Below are 23,464 nucleotides of genomic sequence, written 5' to 3' on the forward strand. Positions count from 1 at the left end.
GGCTCAATGAGGCACGTCACCATCCAATTCTAGCTAGATCACAGGACAAATTACAATGACCAATTAAACCACTAACCAATGCGACTTTGGACTGTGGGAGGAAACCCAGACGTTCACAAGGAGAATGTACTAATTATTTACAGACAGCGCTGCAATTGAACTCTGAACTCCAAACGCCCTGAGCTGAAATAGCATGGTGCTAACTGCTACGCTACTGTAGCGCCCCATTTATTTTGGCGTTTAAAACTACTACTATACCACAATAACAAACAGCTTTTAAATTCACTGACCTGTCAAAAGTGCGTTTACAGGAAGAAGATTTGTTGATGAGTAGGTCCCGAGTAATGTGCCAGAGCACTGAAAATTTTAAGTGAGCTTCCATCCGTATTTTCTATAATAAAAGAATAAAAGTTAAAACCATATGTTCCAGTGCAATAACTGGTTCTGGCCCAAGAAGAAAAAAAAACTGGCAGCTAGGCTGGTAAATCATATAAAAATGTAACCTTATTTGAAGCTAAGGATAAACACCTCAAGGTTTAGAGAATGTGCACATCTGCCCAATTTTAACCTTTCCACTTTTGGCCCCTGCGCCTTCATCTTTCAAGGGCCTAACACTAACCTCACCACATCTCCTGTAAAATGCATCTGTAAACCTATCCCTTTGACCAAGCACTTGCTCTGATCTGGCCCAGCAGCAATTATTGAGATCGCTCCCATGAAACAACTTGTGACATTTTAAGAAGATGTAAAAGGAACAGAAATTGTTGCTGCTGTTGTGGTGCGTCCTCACTTGAAGAATCTCATGTGTTAGCACAAAGAACATTACAGCAGAGTACAGGCCCTGCAGCCCGCAACCTTTTAACCTGCTCTAAAATCAATCTAACCCTTCAGCCCTCCATTTTGCTATCATCCATGTGCCTATCTAAGTGTCTCTTAAATGTTCCCAACACTCTTGGGTAAATATCCTACCTCTGACGTTCTCCCCTACCCCGATACTTTCCTCCAATCACCTTAAAATTACGCCATTTCCACTCTGCGAAAAGAAGTCTCTGGCTGTCCACTCTATCTATGCCTCTTATCATCTTGTACACCTCAATCAAGCTACCCCTTATCCTCCTTCACTCCAAAGAGAAGACCTCATCCTGTCATCATGCACCATGCTCTCTAATCCTGGCAGTATCCTGATAAATCTCCTTTGCACCCTCTCTAAAGCTTCCAGATCCTTCCTATCATGAGGCGACCAGAACTGAGCATCAATATTCCAAGTGTGGCCTAACCAGAGTTTTATATTTAAATACTTAACAAAGTGGGAAATGTAATATCAGACAAGATCCAACGACTACAAGAATCACAAAAGGTGATCACAACTAGAACTGAGAGTGCCTTGGGAAGACCAGACTGAGGAGGTGTTTGAGCGTTAGAAAGCCAAATACCAGGAGCTGGTAGAGCAGTGCCAGAGACAGGGGTGGAGGCACTATATGAGCCTATGAAGATGGGTGTCAAGGTTTTGCTGGCTGCTAGATCAACAGAACCTACTTTCTCCTTGGCATTACAGGGGACTGCAAAGAAAAGAGTCATCGGGACAGTCATAGAGGCTGCTGAGCAAGCATCCAGATGGCTATGGATCAAGAGGTGCTGCTGGGACATAAGCCGGGGCCTGATCAACCTGGCTGGGTCGCCTGGGCGAGGGTGTCTGATGTTGGAAGACCTGAATCACACAATGACCCTAGGTTACATGATCGATATTGTGTATCAGTGCATCCTAGGATGTACTTCAAAATCATGCATCTTGAAGGTAGTGATTTACAGTATATCACGGGGGAAGCTTTGTTGCTTTTGGCGTGTAACAGGAAGACACTTTCTAAGAGATAGCGCAGGGTAACAGGCACTTCCGGCCGCACCACAATACCCAGAGTTTTCATTCACAGCAATTCACATTTATTGCTTCAAGTCTCATCTCAAAATAGTCTTCTAGGTGTTGTCAACAACATAATCTGTGATGTTTAGACAGTAACAATGTTTGCTTCAAGGGGGTGGTTTTAGTTCAATACGCAAGGTTTCTTTCACTTACATCATTGAGTAAACCTAATCAATCTCTTCAAATTCACGCTCTAAGTGCTTGCATTACAAGAACACATTTTAACAGAAAAGGCAAAGCATCCAAGACGTTCCAATCCACAGGAATTAGACAGCATGTGCAGAAATACAAACAGAGTATGCTGTGAGAAGAGAAGGAAGATGCTAACTGTGGAGAAAGAAAAAGATTATCTTTCATCACAGGTTCTTCTAAGTATTCCTAAGCATTTTAATTTCAGATTTTGAAAATTTACAGCATTTTGGTTTTCTGTTCCCATACTTGCTCTATCATGAGACCCTCGTTAACTTGTTTAGTTCCAAGGCCATTGGAGAAATTTTGAGACCAATTACTTCCAGGTCAAAAGATCAGACTGCGAATATAACATTATTTAGCATCTTATAGTTACAGTCCACAGATAATAACCATGCATCCAATTGGAAGAAAAAGAACATTTGGGCCATCAAGTCAATACTAGCTCAGTCCCAACAATGCCATTCCTTTACTTATTTCCCAGGACCTTATTCCCTCTCACATAGCCATCAACTTCCCCCTGATTTTCCTGCCACCCATCCACACAGGAGGCAATTAACCTGCGAACAATGTCTTTGGGGTGTAGGTCACAGGGAAATCCTGCAAATTCTACACAGACTGCACTGGAAGTCAGTATCAAGCCTGTGGTCACTGGAGCTGCAAAGTAATAGCATTTGAAATGAGAAATCTTTAACTCAAAACAAATTTAACTTTTCACTTCTTATTTAAGGAGCAACCCTCCTGAACTAGCCATCTTGGAGGCACAACCAACACCATGCAACTGTTATTTTAAAAAGAATAAAAACATGCATCTAATAACCAAAGTTCTCCGTAATTTTTATCAGAATACCTGTATGTCACCATATACAACCCTGAGATTCATTTTCCTGCGGGCATACTCAACATATCTATATTTTGTTGTATAGATTAACTATAGGGTAACTATAACAGGGTCAATGAAAGATCAACGAGAGTGCAGAAGACAACAAACGGTGCAAATACAAATATAAATAAATAACAATAAACATCAAGAAAATAAAATAACAAGATAAAGAGTCCTTGAAGTGAGATCAATGATCGTGGGAACATCTCAATGGATGGGCAAGTGAGTGTAGGGTTAACCCCTTTGTCCAACAGCCTGGTGGTTGAGGGGTATTGACTGTTCTTGAACCTGGTGGTATGAGTCCTGAGGCTCTTGTCCTTTCTACATGATGGCAGCAGTGCGAAAAGGGCATGGTCTGGGGTGGTGAGGATATCTGATGATGGATGTTGTTTACCTAAAACCGTGCTTCATGTAGATGTGCTCAATGGTGGGAGGGCTGATGTACAATGGTACAGAAGTCAATGGTACAGAAACAGATGAGTGAATTGCAAATACTTTGGAGCTTGGGATAAATAGAATTCTGATCTTTGGATTTCCTGGGAGCCCAGTTGTGAAACAGCCCTTAATGTTCCAAGGTTTCAAATCCCTGGCAGATCTTACCGAGCCGGGAGAGGGGGGTTGCATTAATATCCATTGGCAAAGTTTTAAAGCTGTGTCGAGGCAAGCCTGGAAATTGCATCTCCTAACTGTGTACCTAAGTTTCTCTCTTTGTCGCACCTTTCCTTCAGGCAGCAACAAGAGCTACCACAGAACAAACTCGTGGCCAGGTACGACTGGAACCATGTATTGCCCTTGTGTTCATTTGCACAGGGCCCAGCAAATACATCAGTTCCAAAGGATATTTCAGATTATCTGGAATCATCAGGGCAAATGGATAAATCTGGTCAGAAGTGTGTGTGTGCAATTCCTGCCTACCTGTTAAAGCTTTACATGACATCCAAAGACGGCCACAATGTCACTGCCGCTGTGGATTTATCGAGGGCAAAAGCAGCAGCACTGATTTAGACGCAGTATTCACTGCCACATAATGACGTACAGATCTAGCATGACACCCCCATACCTTATCTTTATGCAGCAGTTGCTGACTTATGACATCTTCGCATACGCTGGAAGATGGAACAAGATTATGCAGCTGATAAAACAGCTCCACGCTCCTCTGATAACACTGAGGTGTTTTCTCCCCAAGCTGGTTCCAAAGTGCCACTGCCGCTTGCTTACGAGAAAAAGAAAACAAAATCAATGCTACTTTACCTGTTAATTAATACACAGTGCAGCTTAAACACTTACTATAAATCTGCTGGTTACATTTGATCATTTCACCTCTTTAATTTGTTATTCCTTTAGAAATTTCAGTAAAGCACATGTCCACTCTTCCCCATTGTAGTCATTTATTATAATCCATATTCTTGCAATTCCCAAGGACGACTATGACATACCTGTATTTATATTTAGAAAGACAGTGGCCTTCTGGCCCTTTGAGCCGCACCGCCCAGCAGCCCTGCCCCTTTAACCCTCGCCTAATTGCAGCACAATTTACAATGACCAATTTACCTACTAACTGGTACATTTTTGGAATGCAGGAGGAGTAGCACTGAGACGAGAACTTGCTTCATCAAGGCACAGAAAGCTATAAACCAAAAATATACCTCAGGTTACTACAGAAAGCGAGGGAAGAGATTGCTGCGCTTTTGGCGATGATCTTTGCCCACTGGCCATAGGAAGAGCACCAAATGATTGGACGGTGGCAAATGTTACTCCTTTGGGCAAGAAAGGGAGTAGAAATAACCCTGGGAATTGTAGACCAGTGAGTCTTATTTCAGCGATGGGCAAATTAGTGGAGAAGATTCACAGAGACAGGACATACGAGCATTTGGAGAAGCATAATCTGATTAGGGATAGCCAGCATGGCTTTGAGAATAAGCTACTTTTATGAATCTACTGCATAAGGTAGGGAAAAATTGCATAAGCACAAACAGCATATTACAAGGTGTAATTAAACTTTACTGAAGCACCTTTAAAAAAATCCTTGTATTAGTATTTAACTAAGCCATGCAGAATGATACGTGATTGCTATTTTAATGACAGTCTCTGGGAAAGTAGTGTGGAGATGAGTGTATGCCAATATCTTCAACAGAAGCTTTTCGTTTTGCCACAGTATTTTAAGGCAGGGGATTAAGTTGAGAAGGGAAAGATTTGAAAAGGGAACCGATAGGCAACTTCTTCATACAGAGAGTACTGTGTATGTGAAATGAACTTCCAGAGAAAGTAGTTGAGGCAGGCGTATTAACAAGACATTAGGATAAATACACGGACAGGAAAGGTTGAGAGGAATAGGGACAAGATGTAGGCAAATAGGACTAGCTCAGATGTTCAATGTTCGAAGTAAATTTATTATCACACTACACATATGTTACTATATACTACCCTGAGATTAGGGATGGAAGGGTAGGCATTCCTTATGGTAGTATAGCAGTGGTTGAGCGTGTTGGGTCTCCTTGGTGCTGCAGGTGATATGTTGATAATTGGAACCCTGGCAATGATTTGAAAGGCGTTGGAATAGGCTGCTTCTTGTTTGGTAATTGTGGCACTCAATACATCCAGTGCTTACTTATCATCTGCCTTTGGTCGTGCGTAAACTACAGTCAGGATCACGGAGGAGAGCTCGTTCGATAACTAGAACTGACGTCACTTAATCATTAGATGTCCTGAGGTCAGCATAGATCAGTTGACCCAAAGGGCCAGCTTCCATGCTGTACGTTATTAAAGGTATTCTGGTCACAACAAGCAAGCTTTTGAAATGTTGTAAATCTAAAAACTTCTATCAAAAAAAATGTTAAGTGCAATTCTCATCAGAATATAATGGATAAAACATTGTAATTTAGTTTCCTGTAGAGCAGTACAATTTTTAGCAGCCAAGAGAAGGCAGAAAGTCTTAAAATCTTTAAAAAAAAAGGACTCACCTTGAAAAACTCAGTCTTCTGAACCATGAACTTGAGGTTTCCTAGTGTTAGTGGCGGCATGATTACCACAGCCACTGTGCCCTGGTTTGGACTCCGAGGCTGTGCTGGCTCGAGGCTGTTTAAGTTTTCACCACTGACAACAGCAACCGATTGAGCTAGGCCAACTAAGTCAAGCACCAGTGAAATGGCAACACTCTGAATGCTGAAGTCACTGGCAAAACAGCAGGCAGTCATGAGGGTTTGGAGCCAGACCGGGGGCTTTACCTGTGCACAATCTAAAGAAGAGAATATGAAGCCTTCAACTTAACAAAATGATGGCTGGGCAGAGTTATGTTGAATTTAAGAAAAGAACATTAGAAATAGAAGCAAGAGCTAGCCATCAGACTCAATGATCCTGCTTTGCCATTCAATAAGATCAAGACTGATCTGGTCGTGAACTCAGCTTCACCTACCCACCTTTCCCCACAAGCCGTGACTATGCAAATACCCAATACCCTGACTATGCAAAAATCTATCTAACTTTGTCTTAAATATATTTAATGAAGTCGCCGCTACTGACAATACTAATAAACCAATTTAATAACAGTGAGAAACCTATCCTCCTAGCAGAGGTATCTAAAACTATAAAGTCAGAGCTACAGATGAAATCTAAGGAAGAACATTTTCCATTTGGAATCTGGAACACAGTGCCTGTGTGGGTGGTGGAGGCAACATTTAAGATGTATCAGGACAGGCACTTGAAGACATCGAAGGCTACAGACCAAAAGGTGGTCAATGGTATCTGAATAGATAGGTTGCTATAGCTGACATGGGCAAGGTGGGCTGAAGGGGTACTCTATGGCTCACAATGAAACGTGATCTTTGTTTGAACTAACATTTGCCATGAAGAGGCAACATTACAGGTGAACTGTGAGAGGGAGTTACTAGTTCAATGACTACTAAATTATATACCCAAAGCTTATTTTGTTCGTAACAAATTACTTTTGCACTTGTGAACAAAAAGGTTGATTAATTGATACAGGATCAAACTCCAAGTGTTGTTCATATTCCTGGGCAGTAAAACTTTTACAGCCCTCAAAATGGATCTGTTTATAGCAGAATTGTTTTCCATTGCACAATTCCCACACTTAAGATAAATATTTTTCAAAAAGTCATTTGTAGAACAATTAAGGCATGAATCACAATTTTTGGAATGTCTATTTCCAAAGTTCCCCTTCGTGTCTGAGCTGTTCACAATCATTCCTGTTATTAAGAGCTGTGCTTACTCACTAATGTGGAACCCTTCCATCTGCTGTGAGGTCAAATGTTTTGAGGCCTTGCAGAGGGTGTAGTAAAGGTTTACCAGGATGCTGCCTGGTTCAGAGGGCATGTGCTATCACAAGAGGCTAGATAAATTAGGGTTTTCTCTGGAGCGCCAGAGGCTGAGGGGGGGATCTTATAGAGGTTTACAAAGATTATGAGAGGCATAGATAGAGTGGACAGAGAGTATCTGTTTCCCAGGGTTGAAATGTCTGATACCAGAGGGGGTAAGTTCAAGGGGGATAGTTCAAGGGGGATGTGAGAGTAAGCTTTTTAACTCAGAAAGTGGTGGATGCCTGGAATGCGCTGCCTGGTCTGGTGGTAGAGGCAAATACATGGGAAGCTTTTAAGAGACATTTGGATAGGCACATGGATATAAGGAAGATGGAGGGGTATGGAATGGTGCAGTTAGGAGGGATTAATGTTTGGGTGTTTTTGATTTGCATTCTCGCTGGTTCGCACAGCACTGTGGGCAGAATGGCCTGTTCCTGAGCTGTACTCTTCCATGTTCCATGTTCTACCAGGTAGGGAAGAGTCTAAATACTAGTCCTTGGCATTCAGCAGTGTTACCACAATATTTCATCAAAAATTGAAGATATCCTTTCTGGGCAAGCTTTGCAAATAAAAGCTCATGCAGGAGTTGTGCCTTAATGAGTGGATTACTCTCCATTCCAAAAGAAGCCCACAAGACAGGCACATGGTAGAACACTCTCTCCTTGGGCAAAGTTCAACAGCCTCGCTAATAACAAAGCTCATTCTGTATCTTAAGCATCTACTCTCTCTCCCATTACTGATGCACAATAGTAATAATGACAACAAATTCTGGTAAGGTGGTGGCACATTTGATCGCAGCAGCTTCTAAGGGGTCAGCCAAAGGTGCTATTGTCTTTTTCAAATGCATTTCTCATGAACGCAAGATTCTGCTGGTCATTAAGAACTTAAAGTACTGCAGTCTTACCCCATCAGTGGAGAAACTGAAGGAGCTGGGCTTGGTAAGAATCACGCTGCTGAGGAGTCAGTACATGAAGGCAGAGTGCAGTCTAACAGCAAGTGATCATCTCAATAGTTGGCTTTCTTATGATCGCAAGACCCTGTTGGACATTGTTAATGTGGAACGTTGCACTGATTTAATGGCAAATGGCAAGGTCAGACAGCGGGGACACGGCCTTGACTGTAGCAAGGTCTAGGCCTCAAGCCACTGTGTCGCCTATTTGCAGCCACCTAACATAGAGGCGGCTAAGTCAGTGCGTGCCACCAGAGGCTGTGTGACATAGCATCCAAGCTGGGGTCGGTGCTGCCCCCAGTGTGCATTTGGCAGAAGACAAGCTGTATTGTGTTTGACTGCAGACCACTGCAACATTCATAGACTCGGGGTCTTTGTGTGAGTGTATGTTACTGACATATGTGCTTTGTGCTGTGTGTGACTGCCGGTACTGCCATTTGCACCCTGGCACTGATGTAATGCTGTTTCATCTGGCTGTATTCATGTACGGTTGAATGACAATTGAATTGAACTTGAAACACAATGCAACAAAGCCTTACTACCCTAACCAGCTGCACTGCTGCTCTGAAGGGAAGAACCAACAAGCACATGGACCTATCACCCTTCGTTCCTTCAAAATTACTGGGTCAAGACCCTGGAGCTCACTACCTAACAGTACTGTAAAGCACCTTCAAGTCTTTGACCAATGTATTCAAGATAGTGACTCACTTCTATCTTCTCAAAGGACTGAGGAATGAGCAATAACTGCTGCACTTTCCAACAATGTCTAGTTCCCAAGAATTACAGCAAAAAAATGCAGAGCTGAACACAACAGGACAATTTTTACAGAAGACCTCAATAACACTACAAAGTTGTCCCAATCTGACAGAGGGGTCACACGTATTGACATTGAGGACCAGATAAAAGTGTCATTTAACTCTACACGCTGAGAAGGATGCATGAAAACTTACCAGCTTCTGATTTATTGTTATGAGATAAAGATGACAAATTTCCTTCTGAAATGTAAACAGGAAAGCTGGAGAACTCAAAGAAAAGTTGGCACGCAGCAGAGAAGGACTGATGATACTCCTTAGCCTGTTGATGAGGCTCTGTTGCTGGAAAAGCTCCATCACTCTTGCCGGCAAAGTTCTGGGCATTGTTTTGGCTTCTGTCTCCACATAGGTCCATGTGGAATTCTGTTGCAAATGCCTGGCAAACAACTTCACTGGGAATAATGTACAGAGTAATAAGCTGGGTCAAAAACTGCTCAAAGTACTCTAGACAGTACTGCATTGTTGTCTTCTGAGTAGAGGTTCCCACAGGCATGGCTGGTTTATCCTCCTGTGATGTCGACGATGTCACCACAGTATCCCCAGACCCAACAGTGGAAGCAGTCTCAGTTTCTGAAGAAGTGCTGCCCTGTGGCACTGAGCCTTCAACCAGTACTTTGTCAATATCATCTGTTTTGTCTGCTTGGTATTGCACAAACTCAGTGAATCCACTCTCAGATGACTGGCTACTGGGAGGGTTTTCTCCATCTTCAAACACATCACCAGGTGCTCCAAGGCTGGCTGATGAAACCTGCATCAATAATGCATAGGATGGATAATGCCAGGCAAAGGAACAACCAGTTTAGTAAAAATTTCAGATTTTGATAACGCAGTTCTAAAGTGAAGTGAAACCACTTTTTAAATGCATAAGATTTCAACATGACAGAAGGTGCAGGATGGATACATCTCAAAGAAGTTATCTAAAAACAGGATACACAACCGTGGTTGGAAAGGGAAATCAAAGCCAACGTAAACAGAAGGCATATAATAGACCAAAACTTAATAGGAAGTTTGAAGATTGGGAAGTTTTCAAGAACCAACAGAAGGCAATTTAAAAAGCCATAAAGAGGGAAATGAGGGAATAGGAAGGTAAGCTGGCCAATAATATTAGAGGATACCAAAAGTTTCTTCAGATATATAAAAGAGTAAAAGAGAGATGAGAGTGGATATTGGACCAATGGAAAATGACGCTGGAGAGGTAATAATGGGGGACAAGGAAATGACAGACAAACTGAGTAAGTACTTTCTATCCGTCAGCATCATAGAAGACACTAGCAGCATGCCGGATGTTTGAGAGTGTCAGGGGGCAGAAGTTTGTGAAGTTGCCATTACTAGGGAAAAGGCGCTTGTGAAACTGAAAGATCTGAAGGTAGGTAAATGAACTGGACCAGATGGTCTTCAGGGATCTGAAAGAGGTGGCTGAAGAGATTATGGAGGCATTATTAATTATCTTTCAAGAAACACTAGATTCTGGCAAGATTCTGTAGGAATGGAAAATTGTAAATGTCACTCCACCCTTCAAGAAGGGAGAGAGGCAGAAGGAAGGAAAATATAGGCCAGTTAGTCTGACCTCAGTGGTTAGGAAGAAGTTGGAGTCGATTGCTAAGGATGTGGTTTCAGGATACTTGGAGGCACATGATAAAATAGTCCAAAGTCAGCTTGATTTCCTTAAAGGAAAATCTTGCCTGACAAATTTTTGAAACTCTTTGCCGAAATAACAAACAGGATAGACAAAGGAGAATCACTGGATGCTGTGTACTTAGATTTTCAGAAGGTCTTTGACAAGGTGCTGCACATGAGGCAGCTTAACAAGTTAAGAACCCATCATATTACAGGAATGATACCGGCATGGATAAGGCATAGGCTGACTGGCAGGAGGCAAAGAGTGAGAATAAAGGGAACTTTTTCTGGTTGGCTGCTGGTGACTAGTGGTGTTCCAGAGGGGTCTGTGCTGGGACCACTTCTTTTTACATTATATGTCAATTATTTGTATGATCGAATTGATGGCTTTGTGGCCAAATTTGCGGACCATACGAAGATAGGTGGAGGGGCAGGTAGTTTCGATGAAGCAGGAAGGCTGCAGGAGGACTTAGACAGATTAGGAGAACAGTCAAAGAGTGGCAGATGGGATACAGTGTCTCGGTAGAAGAAATAAAAATTTGATAATTTTCTGAATGGAGGAAAAATTCAAAAAACTGAGGTGCAAAGGGACTTGAGAGCCCTCATGCGAGATTCCTTAAGTGTTAACTTGCAGGTTGAGTTGGTGGTGTGGAAGGCAAATGCAATGTTAGCATTCATCTCAAGAGAGCTTCACCTGGAGTATTGCGAGTATATAGAGGGGCATCCAGAGGGTGCTGAATCTGTAGAATTTGTTGCCACAGGCAGCTGTGGAGGCCAAGACATTGGGTATATTTAAGGCAGAGGTTCACAGTTTTTGTTTAGTCAAGGCATGAAAGGTTATGGGAGAAGGCAGGAGGAGAGTGGGGCTGAGAGAGAAATGGATCACTCCTGATGAAATGGCGGTACAGACTCAATGTGCCAAATGGCCTACTTCTGCCTCTGTATCTTATGTTCTTATCTGACAAAGAAACACTCTATAAAAATACAATAGAGTTTACCTTTTTCTCTTCCTTCTTTTGCGTAAAGCTGGAGTGTCCTGGGAAATAGAGTCTACACTCTGCCCCAGGTGACAGCAAGGGTGGCTGTACTTTGCTCAGTATCTTTGAGCACAGCTTCAGGCAGTCAGTGAGTTCCGAGAGGCATAATGCCTGCAGGTGGCTGGTCAGAGCTGAGACCATCCGCACCAACAGCTGGGGCAAGTGTTCTGTTTGAATCTCAATGTACGTCTCCTATGGATCAAAAAGACACCTTCAGTCTGTTGTTTACAAACAAGCTGGCCATATATACAAAGCAGAAGCAGACTGCTGAATCAAGGGCTTGCAGTTTAAAATAGGAATTGCAATTTTCCCCTTCAACATGAAATATAATTAGCAAATACAGCCAACAAGTTATACACTGAACTCAATAAAGCTGAATAATCCAGAAACCCAATTTTCAGTATGAATTTATTTTCCCAGCAGGAATTCAGAAGATACAAACATCTCCAGAATTGCCCAGTCAGCATTCTTTCAAGACAGGAGATGAGTAGGAAGAGAAGTGCTCTTTGTGCTTTATCCGAGACAAGTCAGCGGGATAGGTAAGGGTTTCTTAACAGATTAGTGATGGAGCCATAAGGGGTTAGGGTTGTGCACCATGGTAGCATAGCGATTTAGCGTGATGTTATTATAGCTCAGGGCGTCTCACTTCAGAGTTCAATTCTGGCACTGTCTGTATGTTCCCCTGTAACCACACGAGGTTCCTTTGGGTGCTCCACTTTCCTCCCACATTCCACAGATGTACTGGTTAGTGGGTTGTTTGGTCATTGTAAATTCTCCTGTGATTAGACTAGGGCTAAATAGGTGGGTTAACTTGCTGGGTGATGCAACTCTTTGGGTCAGAAGGGTCTGTGCTGTAACTTAAGATAAATAGAGAAACAAACACAAGTCAAATCTTGACAACCAAATAGTTTCCAATCAACCTTGCAAACAGAAGTAGTACTTCAAAGCATTGTCCATAAACACTCATGGAACTGAGGTGAATGATAACAAGCACAAGTATATTCTCCTGGAAGTGTGGCTGAAACTCATTCAAATAAAACACTATCAAGATTTCAAGCTTTAGACGAGTACAATTAACCAAGCAAAACCTCCCTAGCTTTATTAACAGCCAGTTACAACAGAAAACAGGGGTTTCAAAAGATATTTTGATTATTTCATTGGTCAGACAAAGCCTTCCTTTATTGCTCAATCCCACCTGTCCTGCAGCCACATTCCCAAATCACTTCAGTCCTCCTTTTAACACAATTGGGCATGGAGTTCCAGGATTCAGACCTAGCCACATGAAGAGTCAGTGAAATATTTCCAAGTCAGGAGAGTGTGTGACTTTTTGTGGAATTGACAGACACCCGCTGCCCAAGGGGTTTGCGGGTAGCCTGGATGAGGAACTACAGTGCATTTAATTGATAGTACACACTGCAGGCACTTTGTGGAGAGAAAGAATATTCAGGGTGTTGATTGTGTATCAAACAAGTGAGTCAGAATCAGAGTCAGGTTTGATATCACTGGCATACATTGTGAAATTTGTTGTCCTGTGGCAGCGGTACGTTGCTACTCTATTGAGCTTCTCCAATGTTGTTGGAGCTGCAGTTACCCAGTCCATTAGACCCCGACACGTACCATGCTGTTGGTGGAAATGATTTAGGGTGCCCGGAGGGGAGTTATTTCCTTCGGGATATCCAGCCCCTGATCCACCCTTATAGCCACTGTATTAGTCTGGCTGCTCCATTCACCAAATCAGTTAAAATAATAGCACCTAATCCTCTCTGCCTGCACACAGTCCATATCCCTCCATTTTTTGCACATTCATATACCAATCTAAAAGTATCTATTGTTACTGCCTCCAATATAATCCTTTACAATGCATTCCAGGCACACACATTCTCTGTGTAAAAAAAAATGGCCCATACTTCTCCATTGAGGTTACACCCCTCTCATCTCATCCTTTAGTGTTAGACATTTCAACCCTGGGAAAAAGATACCAGCTGAATCCTCTTATGTGTCCCATAACTTTGTAGACCTCTATCACATCTCTCTTTAGCTTCCTCTGCTCCAGAGGGGGGGAAAAAACCATTTTCCCCTCATAGCACATGCTCTCTAATCCAGGCAGCACCCTGGTAAATCTCTTCTGTACCCTCTCCAAAGCCCCAACATCCTTCCTATGGTGTGCTGACCAAAATGAAATACAACACTCCAGAAGAACTCAGCAAGTCAGGCAGCACCTGTGAAGGGGAATAAACAGTCGCTCTTTCGTGATGAAACCCTTAGTCAGGACTGGAAAGCAAAGGGGCAGAGGACAGTATAAGAAGGTGAGGGAGGGGAAGGAGTAAAAGCTGGCAGTTGATAGGTGAAACCAGGTGAAGGGAGAAGATGAGTGGGAGGGTGGAGGACAGGGGATGAATTAAGAAGCTGGAAGGTGACAAGTGGAAGAGATAAAGGGCTGAAGGAGGAGGAATCTAATGGGGAGGACAGTAGACTATGGGAGAAAGGGAAAGGGGAGGGGCACTCAAAGGAGATGATAGGCAGGTGAGGAGGAGAAAAGGGATGTGAGGGAAACCGACTGGAGAATGGAAAAAGAGAGAAGGGGGAAGGGGAAAATTACCGGAAGTTAGAGAAATCAGGAGAAGATGGCGGCGCGATGACAGCGCGCGTGCCCTCTCCGGTGATGAATATCTATTATCTGTCAAGTAGGGGACCATGCACAACTCCTGATTTGATGGAGACAGAAGTGAGTGCATAGAGGGACATCTGGAAAACTTCTGAAATGTCGGCTTTGCTACCGCTGCTACTGTGTTCTAACCGGAATCTCTGGAGCTGAAGGCCCCGAAATCCTTGGCTTTGCGTGTTTCAGCGGCCGGGGAGAGGTCAAAGGCGCTCGGCAGAGGATGGTGCTCAGGAGGTTGTATCGGAGAGGCTGCTCGGAAGCTCGGAGTTTTCGGATGGATGGACTCAGGGTCGGCTGTTTCCAAGTTATCGGCAAGTTGACAGTGACTGGAGGTTTATGGCAGGGAGTTTCTCCCTTTTGTCGCCACTATCGGGCACTTGGGAGTCGATCGATTCGGGGACTTTGAGACTTTTTTTTTACTGTGTCTCTGGACAGTTCTTCATCAAATTATGGTATTGCTTTGCACTGCCATAACTATATGGTATAATTATGTGGTTTTGTCAGTGTTAGTCTTTGGTCTGTCTTGTTTTCTGTGATATCACGCCGGAACATTGTATCATTTCTTAATGCATGTTTGCATTTCTAAATGACAATAAAAGAGGACTGAGTGTTCTCATAATCTAAATTGATGTTCATGTCATCAGGTTGGAGACTATCCAGTTGGAATGAGGTGCTGCTCCTCCAACCTGAGAGTGGCCTTATTGTGGTTGTACAGAAGGTATGAACTGACATATCAGAATGGGAATGGGAAGTCGAATCAAAATGGGTGGCCTCCAGGATATCCCCTTTTAGTGATAGATGGGGTAAAGGTACTGAATGGAGCAGTTCCACAAACTATATTGGGTCTCACCAATGTAGAGGAGGTTCCACTGGGAGTGCTGGATACAGTAGATGACTCCAATAGATATACTTCTCTAACTTCCAGTAATTTCTCCCCCTCCTTTTTTCACTTTTATCCCCATTCTTACCCTTTCTCTTCTCTTCACATGTCTATCACCTCCCTCTAATGCCCCTCCTCCTTCCCTTTCTTCCACGGGCCACTGTCCTCTCCTGTTAGATTCCTTCTTCTTCAGTCCTTTACCTTTTCCACCTATCACCTCCCAGCTTCTCACTTTATCCCTTACCCCCCAATCCACCCACCTACCCCTCACTTGATCTCACCTATCACCTGCCAGCTTGTACTCTTTCCCGTCCCCTTTTTATTCTAGCTTCTTAGCCTTCCTTTCCCATCTTGATGAAGGGTATCAGCCAAAACATCGACTGCATATTCCTCTCCACAGATGCTACCTGACCTGCTGAGTTCCTCCATCATTTTTATGTGCTACTCAAGACCCCAAGCATCTGCAGAATCTCTAATGGTGTTAATACTACAGATGCAGCCTAACCTGAGTTTTATGAAGCCACAAAATAACTTTCTGACCCCTGAATTTAGTGTTGTGATTAATAAAGGCAAGCAAGCCATACAACTCCTTTACCACCCTACCGACTTGTTTCAGGGAGCTATTGACTTTGACTCCAAGATACCTCTGTACATCAATGTTGACAAGGGTTTTGCCAATTTCTGGTCAATGGAGATTGTCAGTATGCTGATGGTGGAGGACTTGACAACGGCAATGCCACTGAATAGCAAGGTGGGTGGTAAGACACTCCTTATTAGAGATGGCCATTGATTGGCACGCACTCTTGTGTTGCGTATGTTACTTGTCAATAATCAGACGTTGTCTGATTGTTGTCCAGGTCTTGCCACAGGCTGCTTCACTTTAAAATGAACATTCTGCAACAACTGCGAACATCCCAACTTATGACCTTATGAAGGAAAATTGGTCACTGGTGAAGTACACCTGCTGCAGCTCCTGAGCTATTACCCTGCACGGACTGAACCAAGCTTGACTGTAACAGTAGAGTGAAGGCTATGCTTGGCCATGTGGTTACATATTGTGTTGCTGCGTAGTTTTGAGATGTCACACCTGTAGCACACAAATCATTTTGCATGACTGTTGTGTCTCAATTGAGAATGGTCTCTCAGAACTTGGTCCCCATAAGGATTGTTGAGATAGTCAATTCTACCATGGACAGAGAGATTGATTGGAAAGACTGAGATATGTTGGTTTATTCCTCATAGTGTTTATACTGAATGGCGGTGCAGGCTCGAAGGGCCGAATGGCCTACTCCTGCACCTATTTTCTATGTTTTCTATTACCTCACTATCTGCCAGTTTGACACCTGTCCTTTAGGACTTGGTCAGTAGTGGTAACACCAAGCCACTAACTGTTGTATAAACAAAGTATTATGAATTGAATGAGTTAAAATTAAGATGCAAATTAATTCCAGAGTAGTTTATCTGGGAGTGATTTGTCAGGGTGTGGTTCCATCGTGCTTTGCACATTATGAAAGCTGGGAGCAAAAGAAGATGATACAGAAAGCAAAGCTGTTATGTAACATCACATTCCTCACAAACATTATCTCATGGATGGCAATTCTCAATCTGCAAAAATGGCTCAGCAAGCAGAAAGTGTTAAAATCAACAGACAGATGTAGATACAAAGTTTTCCCAAAGGTTGAGATAGTTCCTGAAACTATATAAAGTCAGTCTACTTTGTCTTATGGACAATATCAGCAACAATAAACATATGTTCTGAATGTTACACAATAAATATTCAATGTTACCAGGGATTCTGATTCCAGAGGATTTTCCGCATTTCACAGACTTCCTTACTTTTCAAAACTTTAAACGGAGATTACGTTTTATTGCAACTCCAATGCAATATTTTTACTGATCTATATCAAACTAATTTCTAATTTACAATCTGAAGCAGAAACTGGCCGTTATAACCCTGCAACAGGCTACCTGAAACAGCAATAAATAATTCTGATCAAAGTCATAAGTAACATTCTACATCACAGTGGCCATAAGAACCATGCAATCTCATCGTTTTTGTCTACAGACTTCCACCAAATCTACGCAACCCTTATCCAGTGGCTCTCCTCCACTATTCTGAATGAACTGCCATAATACCCCTCTATCTATCAAATCCATCAACTGCCAGAGCTTTCTTTTTCCAAATTCTGCAGTATACCTTCCAGGCTACCCCTGAAAATCTATCCATTGCCATCTTCCATTTCTCAATTATGTAATTCTCTTGAAGTCAGTTGAAGAAAACATCTGCTTCCACACAAAACGATGCATCAATGGGAGGCAGAACGCAGAGAAGCCACAGGTGGGTTTGGACAGACTGAGGGTGTGTGTGGATACATGGTTGGTGCAGATTATGTGAATAAACGTGAGGTTATCCACTATGGTGGCACAAGATGATGACAGATTGTCTGAATGGTGATCACAGGGAGGTATAGCAAGAACCAGGTGCACCTGTTCACCAGTTGCTGAAGCATGTAGATACAGCAGATGATTAAGAGGCAAATTTATGCTAGCCTTCATAGTGACAGGATCTGAGTGAAGGAGTAGGCATCTTACGCTGCAATTGTACAGAGCCTTGGTGAGATCACACCTTGAACTATCCTGACAAAAGGCCTCAGCCTGAGATGTTGACAGTTTATCCCCTCCATAGATACTGCCTGACTTACTGAGTTCCTCCAGTAACATGTGTGTTACTGGAGTCGTGTGTGCAGTTTTGGTCTCCTTACCTGAGGAAGGATGCTCCTGCCATGCAGAGAGTTCAATAAAGATTCACAGACTGATCTCTGGAGTGCCAGGACTGTACGAAGGAAAGCTGGGTCAATTAAGCTGCAGAGAGTATGAAAGAATAAGAGGGAATCTCATAGCACCTGTGAGGTTCTAACAGTATTGGACAGATTCGGAGCAGGAAGGATGTTCTTGATGCTCAGGGGTCCGAAGCACAGTTTAAGCATAAATTATCTCATTTAAGATTGAGGTGATAGAGTGGTGAATCTGTGGAATTCTCTACCAATGGAACCAGCTGAAGTCAAATCATTCACACTGGATATTTTCCCAAGGGGTAGTAGGATCAACGGATATTGGGGAGAAAGCTAGCAAAGGGTGTTGAATTTGGATGATCAATCACAATGAAAGACAGCACTAACTTGAAGGGCCAAATGGGCTACCCCTGCTTCTATTTTCCCCCAAGTTTCTGTTTCTATTTTATCACCGTGCAGAGACTGATCTGATGTGATGTAACTATCCAACAACAGAGGAGAAATAACCTTCAATTTAAAAATTCACAGAGAAAAATATGAAGCCAAAACTTTATCGTAGCAGGCGCAAATTCTGTTCCCTGTGCACATCTAGCCTCTAAAGGCGATTCAAGACTGTGCACAATGTTCATATGCATTTGGCTCAGAGATGAGCCAGCAACCATGATCTTCTCCATCTCCAAGACCGGCTACATCTCTAAAGGATCATCCAACTCAGATTATGCTTGAGCAGAATTTCTGCTGAAACCTTTGTTACCTCTGGACCCAACCATCTGAAAGCCTACCTGGCTGCCTTTCCATTTTCATCAGACATAAAGTGATGCTCGAAGCTCTACTATATTTTTGTAAACTCACACATCATGCCAGTGCCTGCCTGCATGCAGTGGAACCCAGTCCAATACTGCCTGCTTTACATTGTTCATTCTTGCTTTAGTCTCCAACACTGTCAGAAGCCAGCACCCCTCCAATGGTGGTGTCTCATGCCTGTTCAGTTTTAGCAGTTCCACACAGGCAGTAGTGCTTTCAGTCCTATTGTCTATAAGCTCTGATGTCCCCTTCATAAGTCTTTCTACTCCTACTTCCTCCTTTAAAAATTGCAACTGTTTAATATCTCCTTCTATGAATGAGTACCAAAAGGCGCTTTCATTGATTAAGATTTTTTGTTAGATGCTTTGGGCTACTTTGCTAAACAAACAGCACAACATTAATGCAAGTTATTAGAATTATTGAGCCAGAAAACATGGCATGAATAAAAATATTTTATACAAGTTGGCTGCTGAAACCCACTTCAGAACTGCATGCAATGATAAGACTGTGGAACTGATGAGGGAGGATGCAGAAAGATTAGATGAAGTGAGACAAGGGTGTGAGTCCCATACCTGACATAGTACTCTCATACTTCGAGTAGGCTTTAAAAAAAAAGAAGAAAGCATAGGTTTATCAAAAAAGCATAGTTGTCACACCAAAGAGGACAGCATGAAATTACTGCAGCATTCCTGAAGAACACTTGCAGTTTATACTTTTTCACTCTTTCCCCCTCTATCTCAGCATTTTGCCATTTTCAGTTGCCTTCAACATCTCATAACTATGTTCATCCTTGTTCAATTTTAAACAGATTCAGTACTTACTAATTTCAAATTAAAGATCAAGATGAGCAATATATCCTGACACACCAAATAAGAGGTCTTAGAAAACAGAACACTTGACAAATTTAATTAATAAAATCACATTCATGTGACACACCCTTTGATATACTTTTGCAAGCTACATATAGTTGCCACAGCTCCCAATCAGCTAGGGACAAAATCCTCCAACAATTATGGACGTTGGTCATTTAACAATATGCCTGCCAAGTAATGGAAAATTATCCTTGATAGGACAGCAATTATCACGGAAACACTCAAGCCACAGTCCAACAAGCAGAGGGTGCCTTCACACGAGGGTAAAGAAGTGAATGAACTCAAGATAAAGAGAGCACAGAAGCCATACCAGTTTTTCCACTTTCACCGTGCATATACCTTTGATAGAACAGCTTTGTACAGTACTTTCAAAATATAGCCGCAATAAAGATTAACTTGATAGAACTTGGATCTAACAAAAAAAAATCAGAAGTTCCAAGATGGATTGCATATTTAAAAATAGCTATAATTAATGATGGAACTTGGCATATAATGGCTGAACTATACACATATTCATCATCACCATTATCATGTGCTGTGTCGTATGACGTGGGCGATCATGTTCTTTGACCATGATTGTTTTTGGTAAATGTTTCTACATTAGTGGTTTACCATTGCCTTCTTCTGGGCTGCGTCCTTATAAACATACATAGAAACATAGAAAACCTACAGCACAATACAGGCCCTTCAACCCACAAAGTTTTGCCAAACATGTCCCTACCTTAGAAATTAGTAGACTAATCCATAGCCCTCTATTTTTCTAAGCTCCATGTACCCATCCAAAAGTCCCTTAAAAGACCCTACGGTATCCGCCTCCACCACCATTGCCGGCGGCCCATTCCATGCACTCACCACTCTGAGTAAAAAACTTACCCGTCATCTCCTCTGTACCTACTCCCCAGCACCTTAAATCTATATCCTCTTGTGGCAACCATTTCAGCCCTGGGAAAAGCCTCTGACTATCCACACAATCAATGCCTCTCATTATCTTATACAACTCTATCAGGTCACCTCTCATCCTCCGTCACTCCAAGGAGAAAAGGCTGAGTTCACTCAAGACAGGTGACCCCAGTCATTATCAATACTCTTCAGAGATTGTCTGCCTGGCGTCACTGGTTGCATAATCAGGACTTGTGATATGCATCACTGCTCATACTACCATCCACCACCAGCTCCCATGGCTTCACATGACCCTGATCGGGGGGCTAAGCAGGTGCCATACTTTGCCCAAGGGTGACCTGCAGGCTAGCGGAGGGACCGAGTGCCTCATACCTCCTTTGGTAGAGACGCATCTCCATCCCGCCACCCTATACACATATTAGGAAATATAATCTGTATACTCATCCTGGAAAGTAAAACAAATATTTTCCTCCCCAAATACAACAGTGGCAATTATCATATTTGCCTACGATTTGAAAAATAAAAGCTGAAAATCACAATGGTGAAATTGCAAATCATATTGCTTTGTAAATGTATCGAAAGTACTCAAATGCTGTTGCTTTGTAGGAACAGCATCAAGAGAAACGTAGGCTCAGAGCTTCCACACGTGAATGTCGTGGTCATCGAGAAGCTGATGAATATTGAAGCATTACTACTATCTATGCTCCATTACCACTTAGATATCGGAACAAAGCTGTACGTCTGACCAAGGTTGCACATGTGCTTCTTGTGCACGTTCAGTGTTCACAGTGTGGCATCCTTCACATTGGTCAGACCAAATGCAGACTAGACGACCACTCTGCAGAACACTTCCGAGCAGTTCACAAGGGTGACCCTCACCTATGACAAGAAATGAGTGGGAAAATAAGATCTACTTTAATTCTTCACACACATTCTGACTTCCACGTCACTGACATCCACTGAAGCCAAACAACCTTGAGAAACAGTTCTTTATCTTCTGTCTGGGTATGATGCACCCCTTGGGACTTAATAGTCACATTTTGGATAACCAGCCATTCCTGTTTGTATGTCAGAACTGGTCAGTATTGATTTAAGTTCATCAATCTGTAATGTTAAATTAGTTTTTCCTTCTTAAGACAAGACCATAAGATAGAGGAGCAGAAGTAGGCCATTTGGTCCATCAAATCTGCTCTGCCATTCAATCATGGGCTGATCCAATTCTTCCAGTCATCCCCACTCCCCTGCTTTCACCCCATACCCTTTGATGCACCGGCTAATCAAGAACCTTTCTATCTCTGCCTTAAATACACCCAGTGGCTTGGCCTCCACATCCGTTCGCGGCAACAAATTCCACAGACTTACCATCCTCTGACTAAAGTAATTTCTCCCCTTCTCTGTTCTAAATTGAGGTCCTTCAATGCTGAAGTCATGCCCTCTTGTCCTAGAATCCCCTACCACGGGACATAACTTTGCCATATCTAATCAGTTCAGGCCTTTTAACATTCGGAATGTTTCTGTGAGATCCCCCTCATTCTCCTGAACTCCAGGGAATACAGACCAAGAGCTGCTAAACGTTCCTCATACGGTAACCCTTTCATTCCTGGAATCATTCTCGCGAATCTTCTCTGAATCCTCTCCAATATCAGTATATCCTTTCTAAATATCTTGAAGAGATATCGCCTGATTTCCTCTCTTTTCTGGTTCTCTTTGATCTGAAACACCATCAATAAGTGCTGCCTGACCTATTATTTCTAGCAGTTTCATGTCCACTTGAGTCTCAGAGGCTGATTAAAGAAAGATAAGTACATCATGGGAAAGGCACTTTTACAGCACTCCTTATGAACAAAGAAACAGAGGCACTTCCTATCAAGCTTTGAAGTTTCCCTACTTCCCAACCTACCATTAGTCCAGCACCCTGGGATCGACAAAGTCTTCAGAAGACATGCACAAATCTAAGTGCAGGCTCCCAGTGGCCTTGCCCAAATGGGTGCCAATCAGGCTGGCAGAGTTCTGGAAGAAGACTGTGCTGCGGAGCCCTAACGGAATTCCTTCCCTCCACCTATGCACCCCGCCACCCCAACTCTGGCACACCAAATCATCTATCCCAGGAATAATCAGAGACATGCAAAGATATTGTTTTGCTGCTCGTTAGAGGAAGCAGTAATGATGTCCTTTCCTCATCTTAACCGAGAAACAGCATCATAAATGGTCCAATTATCTTTATACATATTTACAATTTTCTGGATTGTGTCCGTGCCTCATGCCAGTGAAGGGAAGAATAGGATGTGAATGTGTGGCTTAAGAACTGGTGCAAAGTGCAAGATTTGAAATATGTAGATCATGGGATCTCTTCTGGGGAAGATAGGAACTCTACGAAAAGGGCAGGTTACACCTGAACTTGAGTGGGATCAATACCCTTGTGAGCAGATCTGCCAGAACTGTTGAGGACCATTTAAACTAGATTGGCAGAAGGATGGGAACCAGTGTGATGGGTCAGAGGAGGGAACAGTTAGTTCCAAGGTTGAGATGTTTCAAAAGGGACAAGGAGGGAGGTAAAAGAGGTGGAGGAGTGGCATTGCTAGTACAGGATAGCACCACAGTTGCAGAGAGGGAGGGCATTGTGGAGGGATTATCTACCGAGTCAGTGTGGGTGGAAGTCCCAAACAGGAATGGAGCAATCACTGTTTTGGGAGTATTCTATAGACCCCCACCCACATAGCAACAGAGACACCGAGGAACAGATCGGGAGGCAGATTTCGGAAAGGTGCAAAAATAACAGGGTTGTTGTAACGGATGATTTCAACTTCTCTAACATTGATTGGTACCTGCTTGGTGC

General features: G+C 42.8%; 1 protein-coding gene across 7 annotated transcripts in view; it reads right to left on the reverse strand.

The window, feature by feature from the left end:
* The window catches only part of dop1a (DOP1 leucine zipper like protein A), a 214,119-nt gene that overhangs the window by 97,352 nt on the left and 93,303 nt on the right, over positions 1 to 23,464 (reverse strand). For 6 of the 7 annotated variants that reach the window (XM_063056554.1, XM_063056552.1, XM_063056549.1 and 3 more), the window contains 6 exons: positions 19,429 to 19,458; positions 11,680 to 11,910; positions 9,203 to 9,812; positions 5,951 to 6,225; positions 4,051 to 4,203; positions 291 to 391 (listed from right to left, as the gene is read on the reverse strand). In XM_063056554.1, coding sequence (XP_062912624.1) covers positions 291 to 391; positions 4,051 to 4,203; positions 5,951 to 6,225; positions 9,203 to 9,812; positions 11,680 to 11,910; positions 19,429 to 19,458 — 1,400 coding nt within the window. The remainder of the gene's footprint in view (positions 1 to 290; positions 392 to 4,050; positions 4,204 to 5,950; positions 6,226 to 9,202; positions 9,813 to 11,679; positions 11,911 to 19,428; positions 19,459 to 23,464) is intronic. The other variant, XM_063056553.1, reaches the window with a different exon arrangement.

Source organism: Mobula hypostoma, chromosome 8 (assembly GCF_963921235.1).
Source record: "Mobula hypostoma chromosome 8, sMobHyp1.1, whole genome shotgun sequence".
Lineage (NCBI taxonomy): Eukaryota > Metazoa > Chordata > Chondrichthyes > Myliobatiformes > Myliobatidae > Mobula > Mobula hypostoma.